Source organism: Callorhinchus milii, unplaced genomic scaffold (assembly GCF_018977255.1).
Source record: "Callorhinchus milii isolate IMCB2004 unplaced genomic scaffold, IMCB_Cmil_1.0 Scaffold3, whole genome shotgun sequence".
NCBI classification, from domain to species: domain Eukaryota; kingdom Metazoa; phylum Chordata; class Chondrichthyes; order Chimaeriformes; family Callorhinchidae; genus Callorhinchus; species Callorhinchus milii.
Window position 1 is genome coordinate 60,161,720 of NW_024704744.1, and position 20,354 is coordinate 60,182,073.

Consider the following 20,354-nt stretch of genomic DNA (forward strand, 5'->3'; position numbering starts at 1 on the left):
ACTACCTTGTGTGAAGGGCACAAATATAACTTGTTGTTTTATATAGCGAATAAGCTATCTTCTGCTCATGGGATTCTGACAATCTGTCAAAGTCGATATCCCTGACCACTGTGAATGCCAAAAAAGGATGGAGAGTGCTCAAAATTGGGCTGGCTGAAGTCTACATGCACGTGGGCTCATAGAATTGTTTTTTGCTTCTGGTAAGCTAGGGATTTACTGCACATCAAATGGAATGATTTATTATTTGTGAAGCTAAGGTCATATTGGCTCAGGGATTGCAACTGGGATCGCCAGACAGGAGGGACTTGAGCAGGAAGAGGAGGCAAAGGTGGGAGCAGAGTTGAGTGCTAACAATGCGTTCCAGGACTTTAGATAGGAAGGTGAGTTGGAAATGAGCTAGTAGTTGGAGTAGCAGAGGAACAGAAAGCATCAAGGAGAAATGTTGATGAATAATATAAATAAACATATTTTGAGGGAGTTTTTTTTATTAATGTAAATCATCCAGCGCAAAATCCGACAGAAAGTGGGTCCATGGAGCAATTTGCCTTTTAGAATACTTATTAATTTTCATTAGAAACTAGTTTTACATGATTACAAATTTTTTTATACAATGACAAATCAAAATTAAATTTTTTATCAATAGACTCCCAGGCCAGTATGTTTTTTCACCAAAATATTTGCCTGGTTACAAAATTAATCCACAAAAACTGCAATGTTTTGACACAGAAAACAGCTTTCTGCTTAATATTCCCATTTGTAGTAACTGAACACCAAAAATACCTGGTGACATTTTAAGATCAGAGGCCAAAAATTCTATCTTATCGTAGCCTTTAAGTCAATTTTGTCTTAAAAATTAAACTTGCGCAGTGTTGGAGAAAATTGTTCATTTCAGTCTTAATTTGGAAATCAGTTTACTGCAGTCAATGAGGACCATATTCCAAATTAAGTGTAAAATCTTTTAAGCAATTCTTTGTGATCTTTATCCTGTGAAGCGCTTTGAGACGTCTCGAAGACGTGATAAGGCGCTATATCAAATGCAAGGATTATTATTATCTTAAATTTTAAGACAAAATGGTCTTACAAACTGAGACTAGCTGGAAATTTTAGTTTCAGACCTTTAAGTACAATGCAGATGCTAAAATGCAGACATTCTGACAGAAGTCAATGACGACCAGCTATACTTGTTCCATGTACCAGAATAACTATGACAATCACATTTTAAACAATGATTATTTGGGGTTTTCATTCTCCCCACATTATGGAGTTTTGAGAGTTTCCATTATTAAATTCATGCTAAAAAAAAACTTGTTTTTATAAAATAGTTGATAAAAAATATTCCTCTCTGTTAACAATACAGTATGGAGGCATGGATGCTATTGATGTAGATGATGGGCGGATTCAGTTACTATTCTTGGCATCTTTCTCTTCACTGCTTTCAGCAGATTGTGCCTCGCTGTTTTTGGCCTTTCCATTCTCAGAGAGAGTTTCTTCCTTTGCATCCTCCTGGTTGCTCTCTTCTTTGCCCTTAGCTCCCTTTCTTCCTCTTGCTGGTGCTTTATTAACCTGCTTCTTATCATTGGCAGCCTTCTCTTTTTTAGCCACTGTCTTCTTTGGTTTTGGTGCTGGTTTTGGTGGAGCAGGTTTCGCTCTCAACCTAAGTGACCTCCTTTTTACCAATTTTTCTTCTGCTACAGGTCCGGTAGCCTTGTTCTTCGGCATGGTTACTTGATTGATCAAAATAAAATCAACTAGCAAAAAGGGAGAAGAAGAAGAGATAATTTTCACAAGTACTTAAACTACAATGGGCCTGTTTTTGTTAGGCAAGCTATTGTCATGACAGACTCCAACAGGAAATTACATGTAAGCTGATTCATGATCAAATGTACACATTGAAAGTTTAATGATGGTGATTTAACTGCAATTTCAGATCCATTGGCTTTCCATTCCCCAGTGGTTTGAGTTCAAGATCCTCGTTTTCACCTTTAAATCCTTCCATGGTCTCGCTCCACTCTACCTCTTTGACCTCCTTCAACCCTACGGACCCGGCCACTTGGTTTGCTCGCTGAGCAAAGCTCAGCACAAACTCAGCACAACATTTTATTGTTCCCTACCTTGTTCATCAGCAGGCAGCCTTTCAGCCATCCTAACTCCAATCCCTGGAATTCCATCCCGAAGTCCCTCCGACTTGCGCCTCAATTCGCTCTTTCAAGGCACATCTCAAAACTTCTCTTTGACTGTGCTTTTGGTTATTTCCACCCCCAGTTCAGATGGAAGAGATTTGAGACACTCTTCCAATGTCAAAATTGCAATATAAAAGTAAATTGCATTGTGCTATTCATTTTTTCGCTTTAATGTTCATCTTTTATTCTGGCTGCACTACAAAATGGCAATTTGTTGACTGGCCAGATAATAATAATCCTTGCATTTGATATAGTGCCTTATCATGTCTTTAAAACGTCTCTCAGATCCAACTTTCTTTGCTTCTTTGTTGCAATTTGTGGATACCATAAAATAATGGTCCCTTCTAATTGTTCACAAATTTCACCTATTGATTACTAACAAGTTATGTCACTGTAGTAACTACCATGTACAGTTCTACCGGTTCTGAAAGCAAGGGCTTGTACAAAGTCAAGATCCTTTGCAGGACAACAATGCCACTTTTAATTTGTAGGACAAAAACTATCACAACCCACACATTCAAATTCACCCAGCGTTACGCATTACCAAATACACTCAGAATATCCTTAACCAATGTACTTAATTGGATGTACGTTTGCAGGGAGTGTTTTACTGGGGCAGTAACAAGAACAACTTTGCCAAATTTGAAATCATTTGAAAAGTTTGAGTGCACCTGGGGGTAGATCAGTCTTGATTTATGCTGTTTCCTGCTGATGAAAATATGCTGAGAAATAACAAATGCCTCCACATTTCAAGACACGGGTGTAATTGGCCTTACAGTCCATACCTTTCAAAAAGAAGACTTTATGATTTGAGAAACTTTTGGAAGGCCAATCGAAAGCTGAACTGTGAAAGCAAAGGCGTACAGAATAATAATCCATCTTCAGGAATTAAATTACTATTTATTGTGATAACTGCAATATTGTTAACATGTTAAGACATAAAAATCTCAGTGCAAATCATGTCTGATTAGATATATATATCTAAAACAAAGCTCAAACAATAACAAAGGGCACGGCAGTATTGTTAAGGGCAATAAAAGGTGTAAACAAGAAGCTTTAAACTTCAAAAGCGGGGTTGGAAGGGAAATCGTGTCAATATCATTATTATTTAGCTTCACTCCGGGAGCATTGAGGGCGGTGGACAAAGCAGGTCCGCGCCGCGGAACGTTTGTGCTGAGCTTCAGCCGCGCTCACCCGGGGCGAGGGGAAGGGGGGAGCTCTTACACTGGTGCACCACCCGCCCGCCCCCCCTCCCCCTGCTCCCCGCGCATGCTCCCCGCGTGTTATTGAACGTTCCGGAAGCTGCGCTGGGGGAGGGGCGGGGGAGAAGCGTAAACTCTCCAAACAATTTCCTCGGGGGAGGGGGGGGGAAATCCCGACGGTCGATCGACACACCGAGAGGGTGATCAAGCGGGTGTCGGGGCCGGGCTGGCGGGGCCGAGCGGCCGGTACCGGCGGCGCTTTCACTAACTGACTCACTGCGGGACGAAACCTCGTGCTCGGCGGCCGCTCTGACGTCGGTGTTGCCGCGCGCGCGCGCCCGTCCGGTCAATGTCACAATGGCGACCAGTGCGGCTGCGCAGTGAGCGGAGCGCGGCGAGTGCGCGAGCTGAGACCCGCGAGCCGGAGGCTGAGCGCCTCGTGCTGCCCAGGTGAGCACTGTGTACAGGGCAGGGAGGGCAGGGCAGGGCAGGCAGGGAGGGCAGGGGAGGGGAGGTGGCAGTGAGCACCTGCCAGGCTGATGCCAAGTAAACAGAAAGCAGAGTGGGCAACATCTATTAGCAGCTTTCAGGAGGGAGGGAGGTCATCAACCCCCCATCTGTGCTTATTTGTCACCAGAGTGCTCTGCAGTTAAAAGCGTAAACACTGCATTTATTTCGCTTTTAATCGCTTTCCTCCTCCTGTTATCTGTAATCTGGAAATAAATCGGTAGATTTGCAGTCGCCGGTTTTGGTCGGACTAAGGTTCACGTTGCTGCTTCAGACATGACTGGGACTTGCTTTGAATTGTCAGCATTTTACTGTTGTAATTTTAGATTCAATCAACTGTCGATTGTTCTGTTGAAAACAATAATATAGGGCTTTGCATTGTATAACATGTGGTTATTTAACCTGATGACCCACTGTGCGAGGCGTGAACTGCCATCAGAGCTGCGACTTCTTGTGAGTTAATAATGGATTTGGGGAATCTCCATTTCCAACATTTAATAAAATATCTCAGTAGCTTCTTGTGTCGTTTTTCAGTTATAGTGATGGTGTCCAAACCACTGGAAAGGCCGCCCATGTATTAGTCACATTAGTTGGGCCCAGTTCGAGGCAATCGGAAATATTTTTTTTTAATTTAAATTCTACATACATTCACCAAAAAGTCTTCCAATGCACAACGAGTGGATGTTACAAGTGAGTAACCTTCACTAGTGAAGATTTCATACTCATTTGTAAACAGTGGTATATTAAATAAGCAATTTCAAAAAGCAATTTTGGATTTGTTGTTAAATATTGTTTAGTGTTTTCAAAATACCTTCAGAAGTCATCTTAATTAGAAATCAATAACGAACATAAGCAATGCATTTCTGAAATTATTATTTGGAATATATTATTGAATTGATAACTGATCTGACAACTGTATTTGTCCTGACATTGTTGTTCTCGTACAGTTTAAAACTAAACGTGACTGGGAATTCTGACTTTACAGTGGCGACAACAACTCACCAGTGTGCCAGATACAGCAGATATGATTTCTAATACAATCTGTTCTCAATGATAAAATATTTCTTCTTTCAGATCACAACTAAAATGTCAATGTTGGGTTACAAGTCTTTATTTTTCACACTACGAACAGTTTCCTGCAGAGCATGTGACTGCCCGCTGTCACTACTCCAGCATTCAGTAAGATCTCATTCACTTGTGCCTAGTTCTGCAATAAATGGAGCACCATTCTCTCAATCACCAAAAAAGTATAACAAATATTCAACCTACTGTGGAAAAACCCAGAGAAACTTGTCAGCAGTGGCAAGTTCACATTTTGCCTCAAAACAACAGAGACCATTATCCAGGTTTGATTTTCTGGATTTAGGGGACATTGAAGAACTCACTAAAAAGGGAAAGCAGAAAAGAAAGTTTATTATCAATCCCGATCTGGCAAATGTAGTTACAGAATGTCTTGATGATGATCTTTCTGAAGATAGAGCCATCTTGTTTGAGTGTAATCCAGGTAAGTGTACTCTTATATGCATTGTTCATGAATTCTTCTAAATTCAGATGTTTGTATCTATTTATCCAATTTCCACAGATTATTTGGTTAATCTTGTTGAGGATTAGTGTATTGAATGGGGGTTGAGTGTTTCCTGCAAGGAGAGAATATTAGGAAGGTTTGATATTGGGGGACTACACTTTTCACTCAGCAGCAAGCTATATCAGGTTAAGTGTAGTACAGCAGTGTTGTACAGTGAGGTCCCCCAGGGTTCTTTGATTTTGTGCTTTAACCCAGACTGGGATGACCACCGGCAGCAGATAGAAAAGTTCACAGCCTTTTGGTTCAATGTTGAACCATGATCAGTTTTGTGTGAACATGCATCACTAGGAACTCAGTTGACATAGTCAAAACATATTTCATGTGGTACTTCAACTGTCAAAGGAAAAACAAAATTATTAATAATAATCCCTACATATGGTATAGCGCCTTTTCATATAGTGAGGAAGTCCCAAAATGCCTCCCAGGTTATACCGTAAAGTGGAGTTGCTGTGTGTTTTATGGACCAACATGGCAGCCAATTTGAACACAGCAGTGTTCTGCAGACAGCCAAAAAGTGAATGATCAATTTTATTGTGGGGGGGGGGGGTTGTTGGCCAGGACACTGTGAGAAACTCCCTTCACTTTTCAAATTGTGCCATGGGACTTTTAAAGTTCACCTGAACAAGGAGAAGGGTCCTCAGTTTAAATTCTCATCCAAAAGATGGCACCTTCAACAATGCAGCACATCTCCAGCACTGCTTTGGAGCATCAGCTAAGATGTTGTTCCAAGATGATGAGCTCCAAGTCCCGACATGGGACTTGAACCTACAATCTTCTGACTTGAAAGGGGAGGTGCTGCTAACTGAGCTATGTTGAGTTGGGCCTGGATTTAAAACGAGATGTTCAAAGAGAAAGGTCTGAACTACTATCTTGTTGTGCTATCCAATCTTCTGTAATTTAAACTGCCCTAACCATAAGATAGAATTTGGGCAATATTGCTCACATTACACTTTTTCCCAAATGTAGCATGTTTTTTGGGGGGGGTGGAGGAGAGGTCATACTCGTGCATGCTCAAACTATGTTAGAACCTTGTTCTGACACTATATGCTCAATGTATGCGCAGGACTAGGCCATTCAAGCCTATTCACCATTCTATTAGATCATGACTGATCTGTACCACCCAACGCAGCCGAAACCCTTTTCCATGCATTTATCCACCTTAGTGGGACCATACCTTTCCTCCTCCTTGTCCGTCTTCAGATCACACCTGAAGACCTCCCTCTTCGACCATGCCTATGGTCATCAAACCCCTCTCCCCATCACAGCGTCAAGCTCCACCATTGTTAAGTGCTCTGACTACTCCACATGAAGGGTGCTATATAAATAAATGCAAGTTGTTGTTGTTTTTAGGCCCTGGTGTTCTCACTCGTTCATTGCTGAATGCTGGAGCACGTAGAGTGATAGCTCTGGAGAGTGAGAAGCATTTTTTGCCTCATTTACAGGTACGGCTTAATTTTTTCTTTGTCAGTTAACCCAACTAAATGGCTAATGAATTGTTTAGTTCTGATTAAATGCATTGTCTTAATGATGAGGTTTTAATTGGGGGATTTGGATTTGGGGCAGACTAGTGGGTCTCCTCGTCAATTGTTTCCATGATTCACGTCACTGAGTTAAATGGAAGCCTTTCTGCTCCACCACTTCTTAGCTCCTTGATGTTGCTGTTGCCGCTTGCTTTTCCCTAAGTGTGTACGACAGCAGCAGTCAGTTTTAGGGTTGCGGTGTGATCAAGGCTATTATGTTTTTTAACCCATATTGTCTCCTCGATAGGTATACTGCCCATCTTCAGGCCTGACTCTTATCCTTTCACACCGAAGGTATAGGTTTGGAGATTAGAGGAAATAAAGGATGCTTGCAAGATGTTATGCAAAGAAAATGACAACAAATAAAAATCACCTCCTTAATACACACAATTGGGGGAAGGAAAGAGACTTGGGCATTCACTCAAGCTGCTCCTTACTGATGCATGTTTCCCACAAGCCTATTGTACCCCCTCTGGAATGTCCCACAGGTCTCCCCTTTGCTTCCATTTGGGGGAGGGCACTCCTGCAGGTGTTTTTGCAAGAGATTCAGTGTAATAATAATAATTCTGGCATTTCATATAGCGCCTTATCATGTTGAAGTGAGGGGCCAGATGTGATATAAGGATTTGAATTGGAGTTGTGCCTGAATGGGTATTGTCTTTTTAACCCTTTGTTGGATCCCCAAATACAATTCCCTAATCAAAGCTACTCTCAGGCCCCGATACTGTATCAACATACACTGGTGAGGGGAGCTGACCTATCTTTCTGGCTATGTTTAATATATTTACATTAACTGCCACACACCATAAATATAGGAAACATAAGTATTCGACAGTACAATACAAAATTATATTTGTAAAGTGCCTTTCACGTCGGGACTGAGGGATTAGGACCTGGGGTTGGGGGAGGGCGGAGTTGGGATCAGGGAGGGTGGCCAAAGACAGGGTCGAAGAGGAGGGTCTTGAGGCGTGCCTTGAAGGAGGCAAGGAAGGGAGCAATGCGAAGGGAATGTGGGATGGAGTTCCGAGGATGGGGGCACGACCGCCATTGGTGGGGCAGGCCGGATAGGAAATGTGGAGCAGGCCGGAGCCTGCTGAGCGGAGAGAGCAGACAGGTTGATAAGGGGTTAGCAGGTAGGAGCGGGCAAGGCCATGGAGGGCCTTGAAGGTGAGGGTGACAATTTTGAACTCAATCCTCTGAGGGATGGGGAGCCAATGGAGCCGGGCGAGGGTGGGTGCGATGGGGTCACAGAGCCTGGTGCAGGAGAGGACAAGAGCTGAAGACTTCTGAATGATCTTCAGCTTGCAGAGGGAAGAGTTGGGGAGGCCGACGAGCAGAGCATTGGTTTAGTCGAGCCTGGTTGTAACGAAGGCATTTATGACAGTTTCAACGGCCTGGGAGGTGAGGCAGTGGCAGAGTCGGGCAATGTTGCGGAGGTGGGAGAGAAAGGACAGTTGAGGGTCGAACAAGATGCCCAGGTTCCTGACTGGCTCGGTGAGGTGGAGTGTGCATCCGTAGATACTAATGCTGCCAGTGGCTGAGGTGAGGAGGCGCTGACGGGAGGCAATCAGGAGAGCCTCGGTCTGGCTGATGTTCAACTGTAGAAAGTTGGCTCTCATCCAGGACTTGATGTCCGACAGACATTTTCTCAGGACAGCAGTGGTCCAGGCGTCGAGGGTGGAGGCAGAGAGATAGAATTGGGTGTAAAAGGAGTGGCAGGAGAGCAAGGAGTGAAGCTGGGAAGCAACAACTATTTCAAAGACCTTGGAAAGGAAAAGAGGATTAGAGATGGGGCTTATAAAATGAGTTGGAAAACATTTTCTAATTGAAATACATGTTCAGTCTCTAGAAAACCAGCTCGATGGGCAGTTAAAGGTGGTTCATTGCGATTTCTTCAAACTGGATCCAATTGGCCATGGCTCAATGACACCTCCAGCTATGTTTTCTGAGAAGCTTTTCAGTGACCTGGGGATATCAGAGGTACCTTGGACTGCAGGTAACTATTTTTCCAGATTCTGCGAGTTTTTGTATAGAAACTAATTGAGCAGTAATGTGGTTGAAAATCCAGTAGATGGTGCTTGAGTAACATTCTGTGGGTACCCGTGAACTCTTCACAAAAGATAACATTATGCTCGATTTTTCAAAGAATGTTGATGCACACTGTGTATTAGCTTAATCTCAGTACTGAAATGAACCAAAGCCCCCAATTAAATTGCTCTTTTATACAGATGTGATTGGTTGAATGTACAATATTAATGTAATCATTAGATTCCTTTACATTTCAGATGGTTAAGTTTTTGAAGTGAGTTATAATCTGTGGGTAATCATTCCAAGCTAGTAGGCATAGCGAACAGTGAGATGGATGGCAAGAGAATGGGGAAAGACTTAGATTAGTGCAATGAGCAGATCAGTGGTAGGTGAAGTTTAATTAAGTAAAATGTGAAATGATTTGCCATGGTAGTAAAAACAGGGGTAGGGAGTATATAGTGAATGGCAGTATCTTGCAAGGAGCAGTGGAGCAAATAACCTTGGGAGTGTCGGTACAAAAGTTCTTAAGAATGGCAATGCAAGTGGAAAGGTTTATGGAAAAAGCTAATAGTATTCTGAGTTTTATACAACAACAACTTGCATTTATGTAGCGCCCCTCATGCAGAGTAGCGTCCCAGAGCGATTTTGGGGGAATAGAACCCAAAAGTAAAGCGATAATGCTAACTTTATATAAATTATTAGTTAGGTCACAGCTGGAGTACTATGTTCAGTTTTGGGCACCTCATTTCAGGACAGATGTTCAAGCCTTCAAGGGGATATAGGGATTTACAAGAATAATATCAGGGTTTTAGTTATAAGAAGAGATTTGAGAAGTTGGGTCTTATTTTCATTGGAGCAGGGAAGTTGAGCGAGGAACAGATGGAGATGTACAAAAGTATGAGGGGTATTAACAGGGCTAATAGAGAGAAGCTATTTCCACTTGTAAGGATATCAGTGACTAGGGGCTAAAGTTGTGAGAGTCACAAGAAAAACTAAAGGAAAGCTTGGATGATTTATTTTACTGAATTGTTGGCATGTGGAATGCCCTGCCAAATTTTAGGTGTAGAGGCAGAGACCATTGTGGATTTCAAGAGGGAAGTTGATAGATATTTGAAGGGTTGAAGCTTGGAAGGCTATAGGAATAAGGCAGGATTGTGGGATTAAATTAATAGTTGAGAGCTGATGCAGACTTGATAGGCCAAATGGCTGCTTTCTGTGTTGTAAATTTCTAAGATTCTAGGATCCATCTTGCTTTGTATTTACAACACTAAATATCAGCTCAGGTCGTCAATCTATCCATATTCTGTTTGCTTGTTCCCTTTTAATTCCACCTAATTTGATATTGACACTACCTACCAAAGCTTGCATTTCAGCATTGTCCAAGCTCTCCTTAGTGTGCTTTGTGTATGTCAGCAGCAATTTAAACATAATTTAGTGTCAAATTAACACACTGCAGAACATCTTGCCCGTTGGGACTTGGAAACGATTAGTTTTAAAAGTAAAATCTGTTTATATTGAAGCTACTGTAAAGATATGTAAAATGGCTCAACATGATAAAGAAAGTAAACATTGGAACAATATTTTGAGATGTGTGAAGACAGCAAGACAAGTGACCACACTACACGTTCAGGATTGTAAACGGCAGGTTTACAGATTAATACAAAGGAGTGTGTTTTGTTTACAAACAGTAATTGGTAGCTGGAATAAGTTATCAGAAAGAGTGGCATTCTGTTTAGTTAACAACTTGATACTGTAATAGGAAGTTATAGGATTGTACAGAAACAAAGAAACCAAACAGGCAATCTTAAAATCTTGTAATTTTAAATTGGGAGAAAGGGAAAGAGCGAAGATAAACAATATTCATATTATGATTCAACAAAATTTAATACATTTGGAGGCTTTCCTATATGGTTTATTGACTAACCTATTTATGGTAAACTGTAAATCTAATAAAACTCTTAAAGCATATTGATTTCATTATTGTGTCAGAAGAAAGATGGTTGCTTTATTTATTTAAGTGCTTTTCTAATCATCTGATGGCTAACACAAGTCTGTGAAGGAGGAAGAAAATCAAATGTTCAGTGAGGATGATTGGGCTGTAAGCAATAGAGAAATAAATCTGTCAGCAGATCGTATTAACTTACTGTAAATCAGTGTGGGCAACCTGTGGCCTATGGGCCAGAAGAGGCCCGTGGAGCTGTCAAGAAGTGCTCCCTCAAACATTTGCACGAGTCTGGGTAAGTCTGTTTGATCAATGGTATGTTTTAATTTTTTTCTTGATTTATGGCACAGATCAAGAAAATTTATTTTGTTGGTCGACCATAAAGGTTGGCCACCACTGCTGTAAATGAAAGAAACCCAAGCACATGTTCTCTGAAATCTTTCAATTCTATTTATTTCCAGATATTCCAGTAAAAGTGGTTGGTATCTTCTCTCAAAAGAATGAGCGCAACATGCTTTGGAAGCTCATTTACTCTCTGTTTGAGCGGATCTCTTTGTTCCAGTATGGAAGAGTGGAACTTGACATGTTCATTAGTGAAAAAGAATACACGGTACTTTTCCTTTTTGAATATGTTGGTGTATGCATGTATGTATACATTTCACTTTAGTTTGTTAAAATGAAGATTTTTTTATATCTAGAAACTGATAGCACAGCCTGGAAATCTGAGGCATTATCAGGCACTGAGTGCGTTGTGGCAGATGGCCTGTGATATACAGCTGTTACACATGGTAAGTATTTTATTTAATATTCTGATCCTTCAATTAAAGGAAAATATCCTGTGATCCTGACACAGCACAAGAAATCCAAGGTCTTTGGCCACCAGAGAAATCACTTTGAGTGAAAACACAAATCAATTCACTGTCCAGACCATTCACTACATATATTTTTTTGAATAATGGACAGGGCATTTATTTGTAGATGTTTACGCTCAGTGATTTCTCTGGTGGCCAAACACCTAGAGTCTCGTGTGGGTGTTAGGATCACAAGATTTTTCTTTTTATTCAATGATCAGAATTTTCATCTGTTCATGTCACTTCAATATCCTCGCATTGTTGGGCTTAATTTGGTCTGGATTCAAATAGTAAAAGGTATTTTAACTTTCCTGAGCTGGTCAATAATTGTATTTTATTCAGGTAAGAAAACTGCTAGAAGTAATATGGATATTTTAATGTTAAGCAACTGTAAAATTAATATTTTACAACTTGAAAATGCTTAGCCTGATACAATGTTTCCTTAAGTAGTTGAACTTCTCATGCCCCTCCCCCCTGTTAATGTTTATTAAGCCAATTGTTTCACCCACAAAATATTCAGTCAATTCACTTTACAGTATATTCTGCGAAGCGATTTGAGATGTCTTGAAGATGTGATAAGGCCCGATATCAAATGCAAGCATTATTATTATTATTAATTGCGGTGTATGGTATATCAGAATTATAACTGACATCTTACACAGTTGATCTGCAATTTGATATTGTTTCTGTTTAGGAACCGTGGTCATCTTTTGTTACAAATTCAAAAAATGGTTCTGGAGGACCAAGAAAGGGGGTATGTTTTTACTTAATGTTTGCCAACTTGATTCTTTAGTCTGCCCAGTTGATGGCACTGTCCTCTTTGTCGGAAGGTTCTAGGTTCAAGTACCACACCAGGACTTGAGCTTATAATTTAGGCTGAAACTCCAATGCCACACTGAGGGAGATGCTGTCCCTTTGAGGAGAAGTTAAATTATGTTCATGTTTGTTTGGGCATTACAGATTCCAGCAGCACAGATACTATAGGTCAATTAGCCTCCTCTGAGCAGCAATTTTGACTTCAAGATTCTTATTCTGTGTTTCAAATGCCTCCACGCCATTGCCCCATCCAAGCTCTGCAATTTCTTCCAGTCCCTCTTCTACCTGCTCCCTCTGCTCCACAAACTCCTCTGTCTCGCACCCTCCCTCTCTGCTTTCAACTCCCTTACCTCTCGCTTACCTTATCATGTTTGGGTTTCCACTCTAATGCATTGAGTTGTTACCCGACATGAAAGGCACGCACATTCAGGCATTCACAGAGCCAACAACATTCTCAATTCCCTGAATGTGAAACCCAGTTGCATATTAACATTAACTATTTTAAAAGGTATTGTAGGGTAAACACTAATTTATATGAAATTATCCTTGTATGTACAGTTATTGGAACAAATTTCCTTTTAAACGTTTACCATAAATATACAGTATTGCCAGTTTTAAATATTTTTTCAGATGTGCTTTTTAAATACAAAATTGTATTAACATTATTGTCTTCATAATTTCCTCTTAGACGTTAACAAATGATCATCTGTGTCTTGTGCGAATGACTCCACGCAAGGACTTATTTAACGAGACTTTGACAACTGCCAATTCTGCGACACTAGTTTTGATGATGAAACAATGTCTTACAAAACGCAAAGCAAAACTGATTGACCAACTAAAGTATGTATACTTAAAAGTGTGAGCATTAAACTACACTATTAGTCTGAAAGCTACTTCAGTAAACCTCTTAGTAATTTCTTCATTATTCTAAGTGAAAACCTGAACATTGCACTTTTCTATCTTTTCCTCTCCAACTCTTTCCAACCGTGATGGTGCACTGCACTGTGGATTTGGGGCCATCACTATTGTTTCCCTATTGACCCTTTTAGCTAGAGAATGTCTTGTGTTCCTTTCCCCTTGCATTTCCTTCAGCTGATAAGATGGACATTGGATATTCAGCTGTTGGCAACGGCTTTTGCCAATAATCAGAAAAACGTATGTAAACTGTCTAGTTGTTAAGAGCCTTCCTTTCCAGAATCAATGCTATTGAGATACCTTGTGTATAATAATGTATATATAAAATATTTTGGTCTCACGTTAGAGTTCCAGTTCTATAGGTCTTTGTCCCAGTATGTTACCAAAATTGATGTTTAAATAGTTGATACCTTTATTGACTAAATTTAGTTCTACTTTCCATCTCAGTTTTCTGAGCCTTTTACCATGAATATTCAGGAAGGTGTATGACCTTCTCCTAAGCCCCTGCTAAATGCTGCTCTTAGCTGCAGAAAAACTACACAAAGTCCCTGTTTCCCCACCAATACCACAAAAAAGACACTTTAAAATTAAATTTTGTTTCCATCCTATTTGACTCGCCACTCCCCTTGCATTGAGATTAAACGCTGCTTATCAAATCCTGAATTGCCAAATGTTTGATAATTTGGTCAGGCTTTTTAAAAAAAAGGCTGTCTTTGATCTATTATCACATTTTTAAAAAATTGTTATTCTTTCAAGAAATGTGAATTTAAAGTAAAACAGTGACAAATAACCATTACATAATGTAGGACCTTATTAACAACATTAAAAATTCTGAACTGAGTTTCTCTCCTCTGCTTATGACCTCATTTAACCTCAGTTAGTTTAATAAAATGCAATGCACTGACAATCAGTCAGTAGTGATGTACTGATCTGGTTCCCTTTTCTAATTCTCCTAAATTCAGAAACAGTCAGTTAATCTTTTATTCCATTTGAAGAGACGCTCAACCTAAAATATTTTTTTCCCCACTCTCTTTCAACTGATCCCAAGCTCTTGGAGTCCTGGATGTGGAGAGAAATTACTATTGCAGTTGGATATACCAAAGAACATTTTCACAGGTCATGTGTACCCTGATGTATACAAACAGCTTTTTCAAGCAATGGAACATTCACAAGACTTCAGGCAAAGCTGGTTATATAAGGAGATTTTAGAGAACATAAACTCCACTTTGCCACACTTTGAATTATAACTGCTCTGTTCTTCAATCCCGAATGACAAAGGTGTGTGAAAGGCATGCAGATGTAATTGTTAATTAAGAATCTTTTTTTAAATTGGTTTGTGTACATTGGAAACATTTTTAGGTTTGAATGTTAACAATTGTACTTTCTATATTTTCATTTCTACCCTGTTCTCTCATGTCCTCTTACCTTCTGTAACCAAGAAGATGTTTGCTCAGTAACCACAATCCTCAAAGTAAATATTGAAGACCAGAGTCCAGTCAAATGACAGTGAATAATGAAGCGTCATCTCCTACAGATCAGTTATATTTACATTATGTATTTTAATTTGTACATTTGTAATTATTTAATATCTCCAAATTAAATGTTTTGGGTTAGCAATATTCAGAGTATTTATTAGCAGTTTTATAATGAAAAGGCAAGTGTTTGGTGAATATAGATATGCAGTGGAGCTCCAATATCTAACAAGCAACAAGGTAACAACTGAGTTATTAATTTTCATGGGAACATTTTTAAATGTAAGTGATGACCTTGCATTGAAATTTTTTGTAACAAAAAATGTTTCCTGAGCTCGGTGATTCTTACTGAGGTGTGGTCACATGGACGCTGGCAGACCTCTGGTTCTAGTACCTTGATCAAATTACCGTTCGCCTGTGGGTGAGTTTAAAACTGAGCATTGACAAGGTACTCAACCGTGGATGGTATTCCATTAAACCCAGTCCTATTTTCAATGCAATAATTGATGATCAATTATTGCATCCCCAACAATTGACACAACTGTAATCTGCTAATTTGTACAAATAAGGAACCAGAACCATTACCTAAGGTCATTTGAAAGTTTTAAAACAAACACTTGGGGTTCCTTACAGTCCACCAAGCTTATCCAATGATAACAACAACAAGATTTCATTTATAGAGTGCCTTTCACGTGGGGAAGACGTCCCAAGGCGCTGGACAGTTGGGTCGGAAATGAGGCATGAAGAACAGAAAAATACCAAGCGCAGTCAGTTCTGTTAGCAGATCAGTGCTGAAATTGATCTCAGCACCTGGATTGAGGGGGGAAATCATGCTTGGTTCCTGCATCTGGTAACTCTCCAGTTACCTTGGAAATGCATGTATGTGAACTATAATGAAAGTAGAATTGAGCTCAGCTGTGTTGACCAGTTTACCAACTGTTCAGGCTCCTACATAATTAATACTTAACTGGGGAAGGTAGTTGTTGCCTCTGAAACCATAAAACGTTATAACATAGAAGGCCATTGGGTCTATCATGTCTGTGAGTTTTTTCAAAAAGCAATCCATTTACTTCCCTTTTACCTATACTCTTGAAAGCTGATATGAATCTTGCCTCCACCACTGCTTCTGGATAATCATTTCATGTCCAAACAACTTCTTCTGAATTCATCCTTTGCTTCTTTGGTAATTACCTTAAATTGATGCTCTCTAATCACTGACCAGACGATCATTTCTCCCGAACTTCTTATCAAACCCCCCGCACCCCCCATCATGTTGAAGATCCAGTCACTGTTCGTAGAGCAGTGAGTGCCTTGGGATATCTTCTAGATGTGAAAGGTACAAGGTAAATGTAAATTTGTTGTTGTCGAACTGCTCATCACTGGTCTATTTGTATAGAGCCTTTCATGTCGGGAGTATGTCCCAAGGCACTGGGATGTCCTCCCTCCTGTTAAACAATTTGTGTCACTTATTATTAAGTGGCCTCTGTCACAATGTTTCCCCTCCTTTTACTATTACAACTCGAGCAGACTTTATAGAAGTTAAGAAGTAGTTTTTATTAAATGCCCTTGCACTGGCTTATTGCTCAATTGCAATAACATAAACAAACATAAATAAACTGTCGCCACATTCAACAGTAAAATTTCTACCTTAATAACTAATATAATACTACACTCAAGGCAAGCAGAAACTCCCCAAATAATAATATTTCTTTTTAAAAAGTCATCAAGCGTAACTTCCAGTCAAAATTGATCACATCAGCAGATGGAAGTGGCCCCAAAAGAATCAACAACCTTGATCCCTTCCTATCCACCTAATTTATACCCCCTTAGTCCCTCTTTTGGCTCTTTCCCACCAAAAAGACTTAATGTATTAGGAATCACATGCCTTCCCCTCACTTTTTGCATCTATTTTACTTACAACGAACCCCGCATCATTGAGACCAAGATTCCATCTTGTTTTGACCCATTCTAAGTTTAATTTTACTTTTAATTCTTACTTGATTTAAGTTTGTTCCTGTAATGTACATTAGTAATATATATATATATATATATATGCTCTCGAGACTGAAAATAAAAAGGTTGCACAATATTGCTTTTAAGTATTTCACTGCTCATTGCATCACAGCTTTCCCCACAGTTAGAATCATTCAAATATATTGCACAGCTGATAAACTGCGAATTTGAACATGAAACACATGATAGGTTAGTGTGACACATCATAGTGTGCCATTATTTTGCTCAGCTAATAATAATTTTGCATTTGATACAGTATCTTTCATGTCAGGAAGATGCTCCAAGCACCTCACATGATTTACTGCAGTTTTTTTTGATTAATGGCAGCCAATTTGCATACAGCAGTGTCCCGTAAACCCATAAAGTGAATGATCAATTTTATCTGTGGGATTGTTGGCCAGGACACTGGAAGATACTTGCCTGATTGCATTATTAATGCATGCGGAAGCTTTATTTCGTCAACAATATTTCAATTGAATGACAGTAAAGCCCGGCTTACTCTCCGGATATCCAGAAATCGTATCTAGCCAGACCAGGCTCGAAACCTTATTCTGTGGACTTGCATGTAGACTTACGTTGCCCCACTCTCCTAGCACACACCTCACCGTGCTTGCCAATTGACTCAGTTTAGATCCTGCAAGCAGAAGATGGCTTATTCGCTCTCTTCTGCACATGGGAGTCAAACAATTACAATGCCGGTACCTGCATTTTTTGGTTCTTAAAACAAATTACACTTGTATAGCGCCCTTCGTCGGAAAGGCGCTGCACAATCAGGTTTTGGATCTGACCTGGGAGTTGGGGTCAGAAGGCCAGGAGGGCAGTAGGGTAGGAAGGTGGCCAAAGGCACGTTCGAAGAAGGTCTTCAGACGGGACTTGAAGGAGGCAAGAGAGGGGGTGAGGTGGAGGGATTGCGGGATAGAGTTCCAGAGTGTGGGGGCGGAGTCAAGCCAGGACTTAATGAAAGTGTGGATCAGGATCTTGCTGGCATGTGGTGAGAGGCAGTGGCGGAGGTGGACAATGTTGCAGAGGTGTGGAAAGGCGGAATAGGTCACGGTACGAATGTGGGGTTTGAAGGATAACTGAGGGTCGATTGGATTGGCTCAGAGAGGTGAAGAGAGCAGCCATGAATGGTGATAGTGTCAGCAGCTGAGGTGAGGAGGCGCTGCCAGGAGCCAAGCAGGAGGGCCTCTCTGTTACCAACATTGAACTGTAGGAAGTTGGCTCTCGTCCAAGACTTGATGTCGGACACAATTAGCCAGGACATCAAGGGTCCTGGAGTCGAGGGTGGAGACGGCGAGATAGAGTTCGGTGACATCAACATACATGTGGATATTGAACGCACACATGCGGATGACATCGCCGAGCGGGAGCATGCATAGATTGAAGAGGAGGGGACTGAGGACAGAGCCCTGAGGGATGTCACACTCCACAGTGTGGGGGCGAGAGGAGAAGCCGTTGGTGGCCACGAAGTGCTGACGGTGGGAAAGGTAGGTTTGGAACCAGGCAAGAACAGAACCATTGAGAATAGAGTGGTCAACAGTATCAAAAGTGATCAAGAAGGACGAGGAGACAGAGAGAGCCCTGGTCGCAGGTGGACAGAATGTCATTTGTCACGTTGATCAGGGCTGTCTCTGTGCTGCGAGCAGAGCGAAACCCAGATTGGAGGTGTTCCTGGAGGGAATGCTGGGAGAGGAAAGAGCGAAGCTGGGAATTGATGACTCGTTCCATGACCTTTGATAGAAAAGAAAGGTTTGAAATGGGGTGATAGTTGGAGAGCAGAGATGAGTCAAGAAAGGGTTTTTTGAGGGTTTAAAAAAAGCCAGCAAATGCCAGCACTGACATTGTAATTACACTTAGCCAGAAAGACCAGTTTCCCCCTTCCCCCCACCCTCCCATTGGTCGGGTTGCCAGGGTTTCAGTGTATTTCATTAGACCTGGTCAGAAGTTATTTATTTTTTTAACCTTTTTCCCCACTATCTTGCATACAATGCTATGTGGGTCATGCTCCTATAATTCAGTTAATGCATTATATACATACATTATGCATTTTCACATTTGCAGAATGATACCTTTTAGATAGTGAAGTTTGTCTCGAGAAAATTGTGGCATATATTCTCAGCTATATTCTTAGTGCTCTCTGTACCCATTAAAAATGTTCTTCAAACACCTATCTAATTCTATTTTAAAATTTATGGACTCTCCCTGAATAACAATTTGTGGCAAAGAATTCTACGATGCAATCTCAAAGAATTGGGGCAGTCTTTACTGGAATAGAGAAGAAGTGATCTAATAAAATAGAGCTCTTCAAAATTAGGAAGGATTTTGAGAGACTAAATAGTGGAAGATTATTCACATTGGCAATACACGGGTATAAGATTGGGATTTTTACTGGAAGAATTGAGGAGGTTAGAAAAAACAACTTTGTGCTAAGGATCATCAAAACAAGGAATACTTTTTCCAAGATGTTATTGAAGCTAAGTCAACAACATTTAAAAGAGCACTGATCAATATTTAAAAACATATAGACATATAGAGCTGTGAATTGGGGTGAGTGAATTAGTTCCAGTGAAGGAGCCAGTATCAGCATCAAAAGGTCTTCTATACTGTAACAGGCTAAGGCTAAGACCACAAGGTGTTATGTACTAGAAATAGCAATAAGAAACAGTATAAATATGTAGCTTTCTTAACCAACAATAACAACAACTTGGATTTATATAGCGCCCTCCACGCCGGACGGCGTCTCAGAGTCCTTCACAGTAACGGATCCCGGGGCCTAGCCATGGGGAGAGGGAGGAAGGTGACCAAAGGCGCGGTCGAAAAGAAAGGTCTTCAGCGGAGACCTGAAAATAGGAAGATAGGGGGTGAGGTGAAGGGAGTAAGGAAGAGAGTTTCTGAGCCTCGGGGCGTAGTGACTGAAGGCACGGCTGCCGAGGGTGGAGCGGTAAGTTTGCATTTAGCTTTCAAAATGAAATATTGGATTTCTCAACCTAACTAAATCAAATGGAGATATTTTTCTGAAACTCGTTATTTGCCTGAGACTAAATAGCTTGAGGTCCAGAATCCTGTGATTAAGATCTCAAAAACTGAAATTACAAGCAATACAATTCACAATATGGAAGCAACTATTGTTCATATGAAAACCAGCAAAATTTACAGAATGGGAAAAGCTTGGGTAACAACACTGGAGATTTTGATAGTGTTATATTTTGATAACTTCTGTAAGAACTCTTTAAGTCCTCTTTAAAATCTTTAAATCCTTACAAGTTAGACAGTTAGACACTGTGTTAAGAAAGGGTTCCAATGATAAATCATGTAGAAAGTTT

General features: G+C 40.5%; 2 protein-coding genes across 3 annotated transcripts; one reads left to right on the forward strand and one right to left on the reverse strand.

Moving 5' to 3' along the window:
• Positions 1 to 467: 467 nt before the first annotated feature.
• Positions 468 to 3,733, reverse strand: LOC103181741 (non-histone chromosomal protein HMG-14A-like). Its single transcript, XM_007898404.2, has 2 exons — positions 3,660 to 3,733; positions 468 to 1,748 (listed from the first exon to the last, which is right to left on the reverse strand). The coding sequence occupies exon 2, from the start codon at positions 1,717 to 1,719 to the stop codon at positions 1,399 to 1,401; it is 321 nt and encodes a 106-aa protein (XP_007896595.1). The 5' UTR covers positions 1,720 to 1,748; positions 3,660 to 3,733; the 3' UTR covers positions 468 to 1,398.
• Positions 3,724 to 15,159, forward strand: tfb2m (transcription factor B2, mitochondrial). Of its 2 annotated transcripts, none has more exons than XM_007898403.2 (9): positions 3,724 to 3,832; positions 4,964 to 5,393; positions 6,825 to 6,916; positions 8,837 to 8,990; positions 11,426 to 11,574; positions 11,663 to 11,752; positions 12,510 to 12,569; positions 13,320 to 13,471; positions 14,595 to 15,159. In XM_007898403.2, exons 2-9 carry the CDS (start codon positions 4,976 to 4,978, stop codon positions 14,791 to 14,793), a joined length of 1,314 nt encoding a protein of 437 aa, XP_007896594.1. In that variant the 5' UTR covers positions 3,724 to 3,832; positions 4,964 to 4,975; the 3' UTR covers positions 14,794 to 15,159. The 2 variants fall into 2 exon arrangements, with proteins under 2 accessions (XP_007896594.1, XP_007896593.1); XM_007898402.2 differs by lacking the exon at positions 3,724 to 3,832 and adding an exon at positions 4,352 to 4,579.
• The last annotated feature ends 5,195 nt before the right edge of the window (positions 15,160 to 20,354 follow it).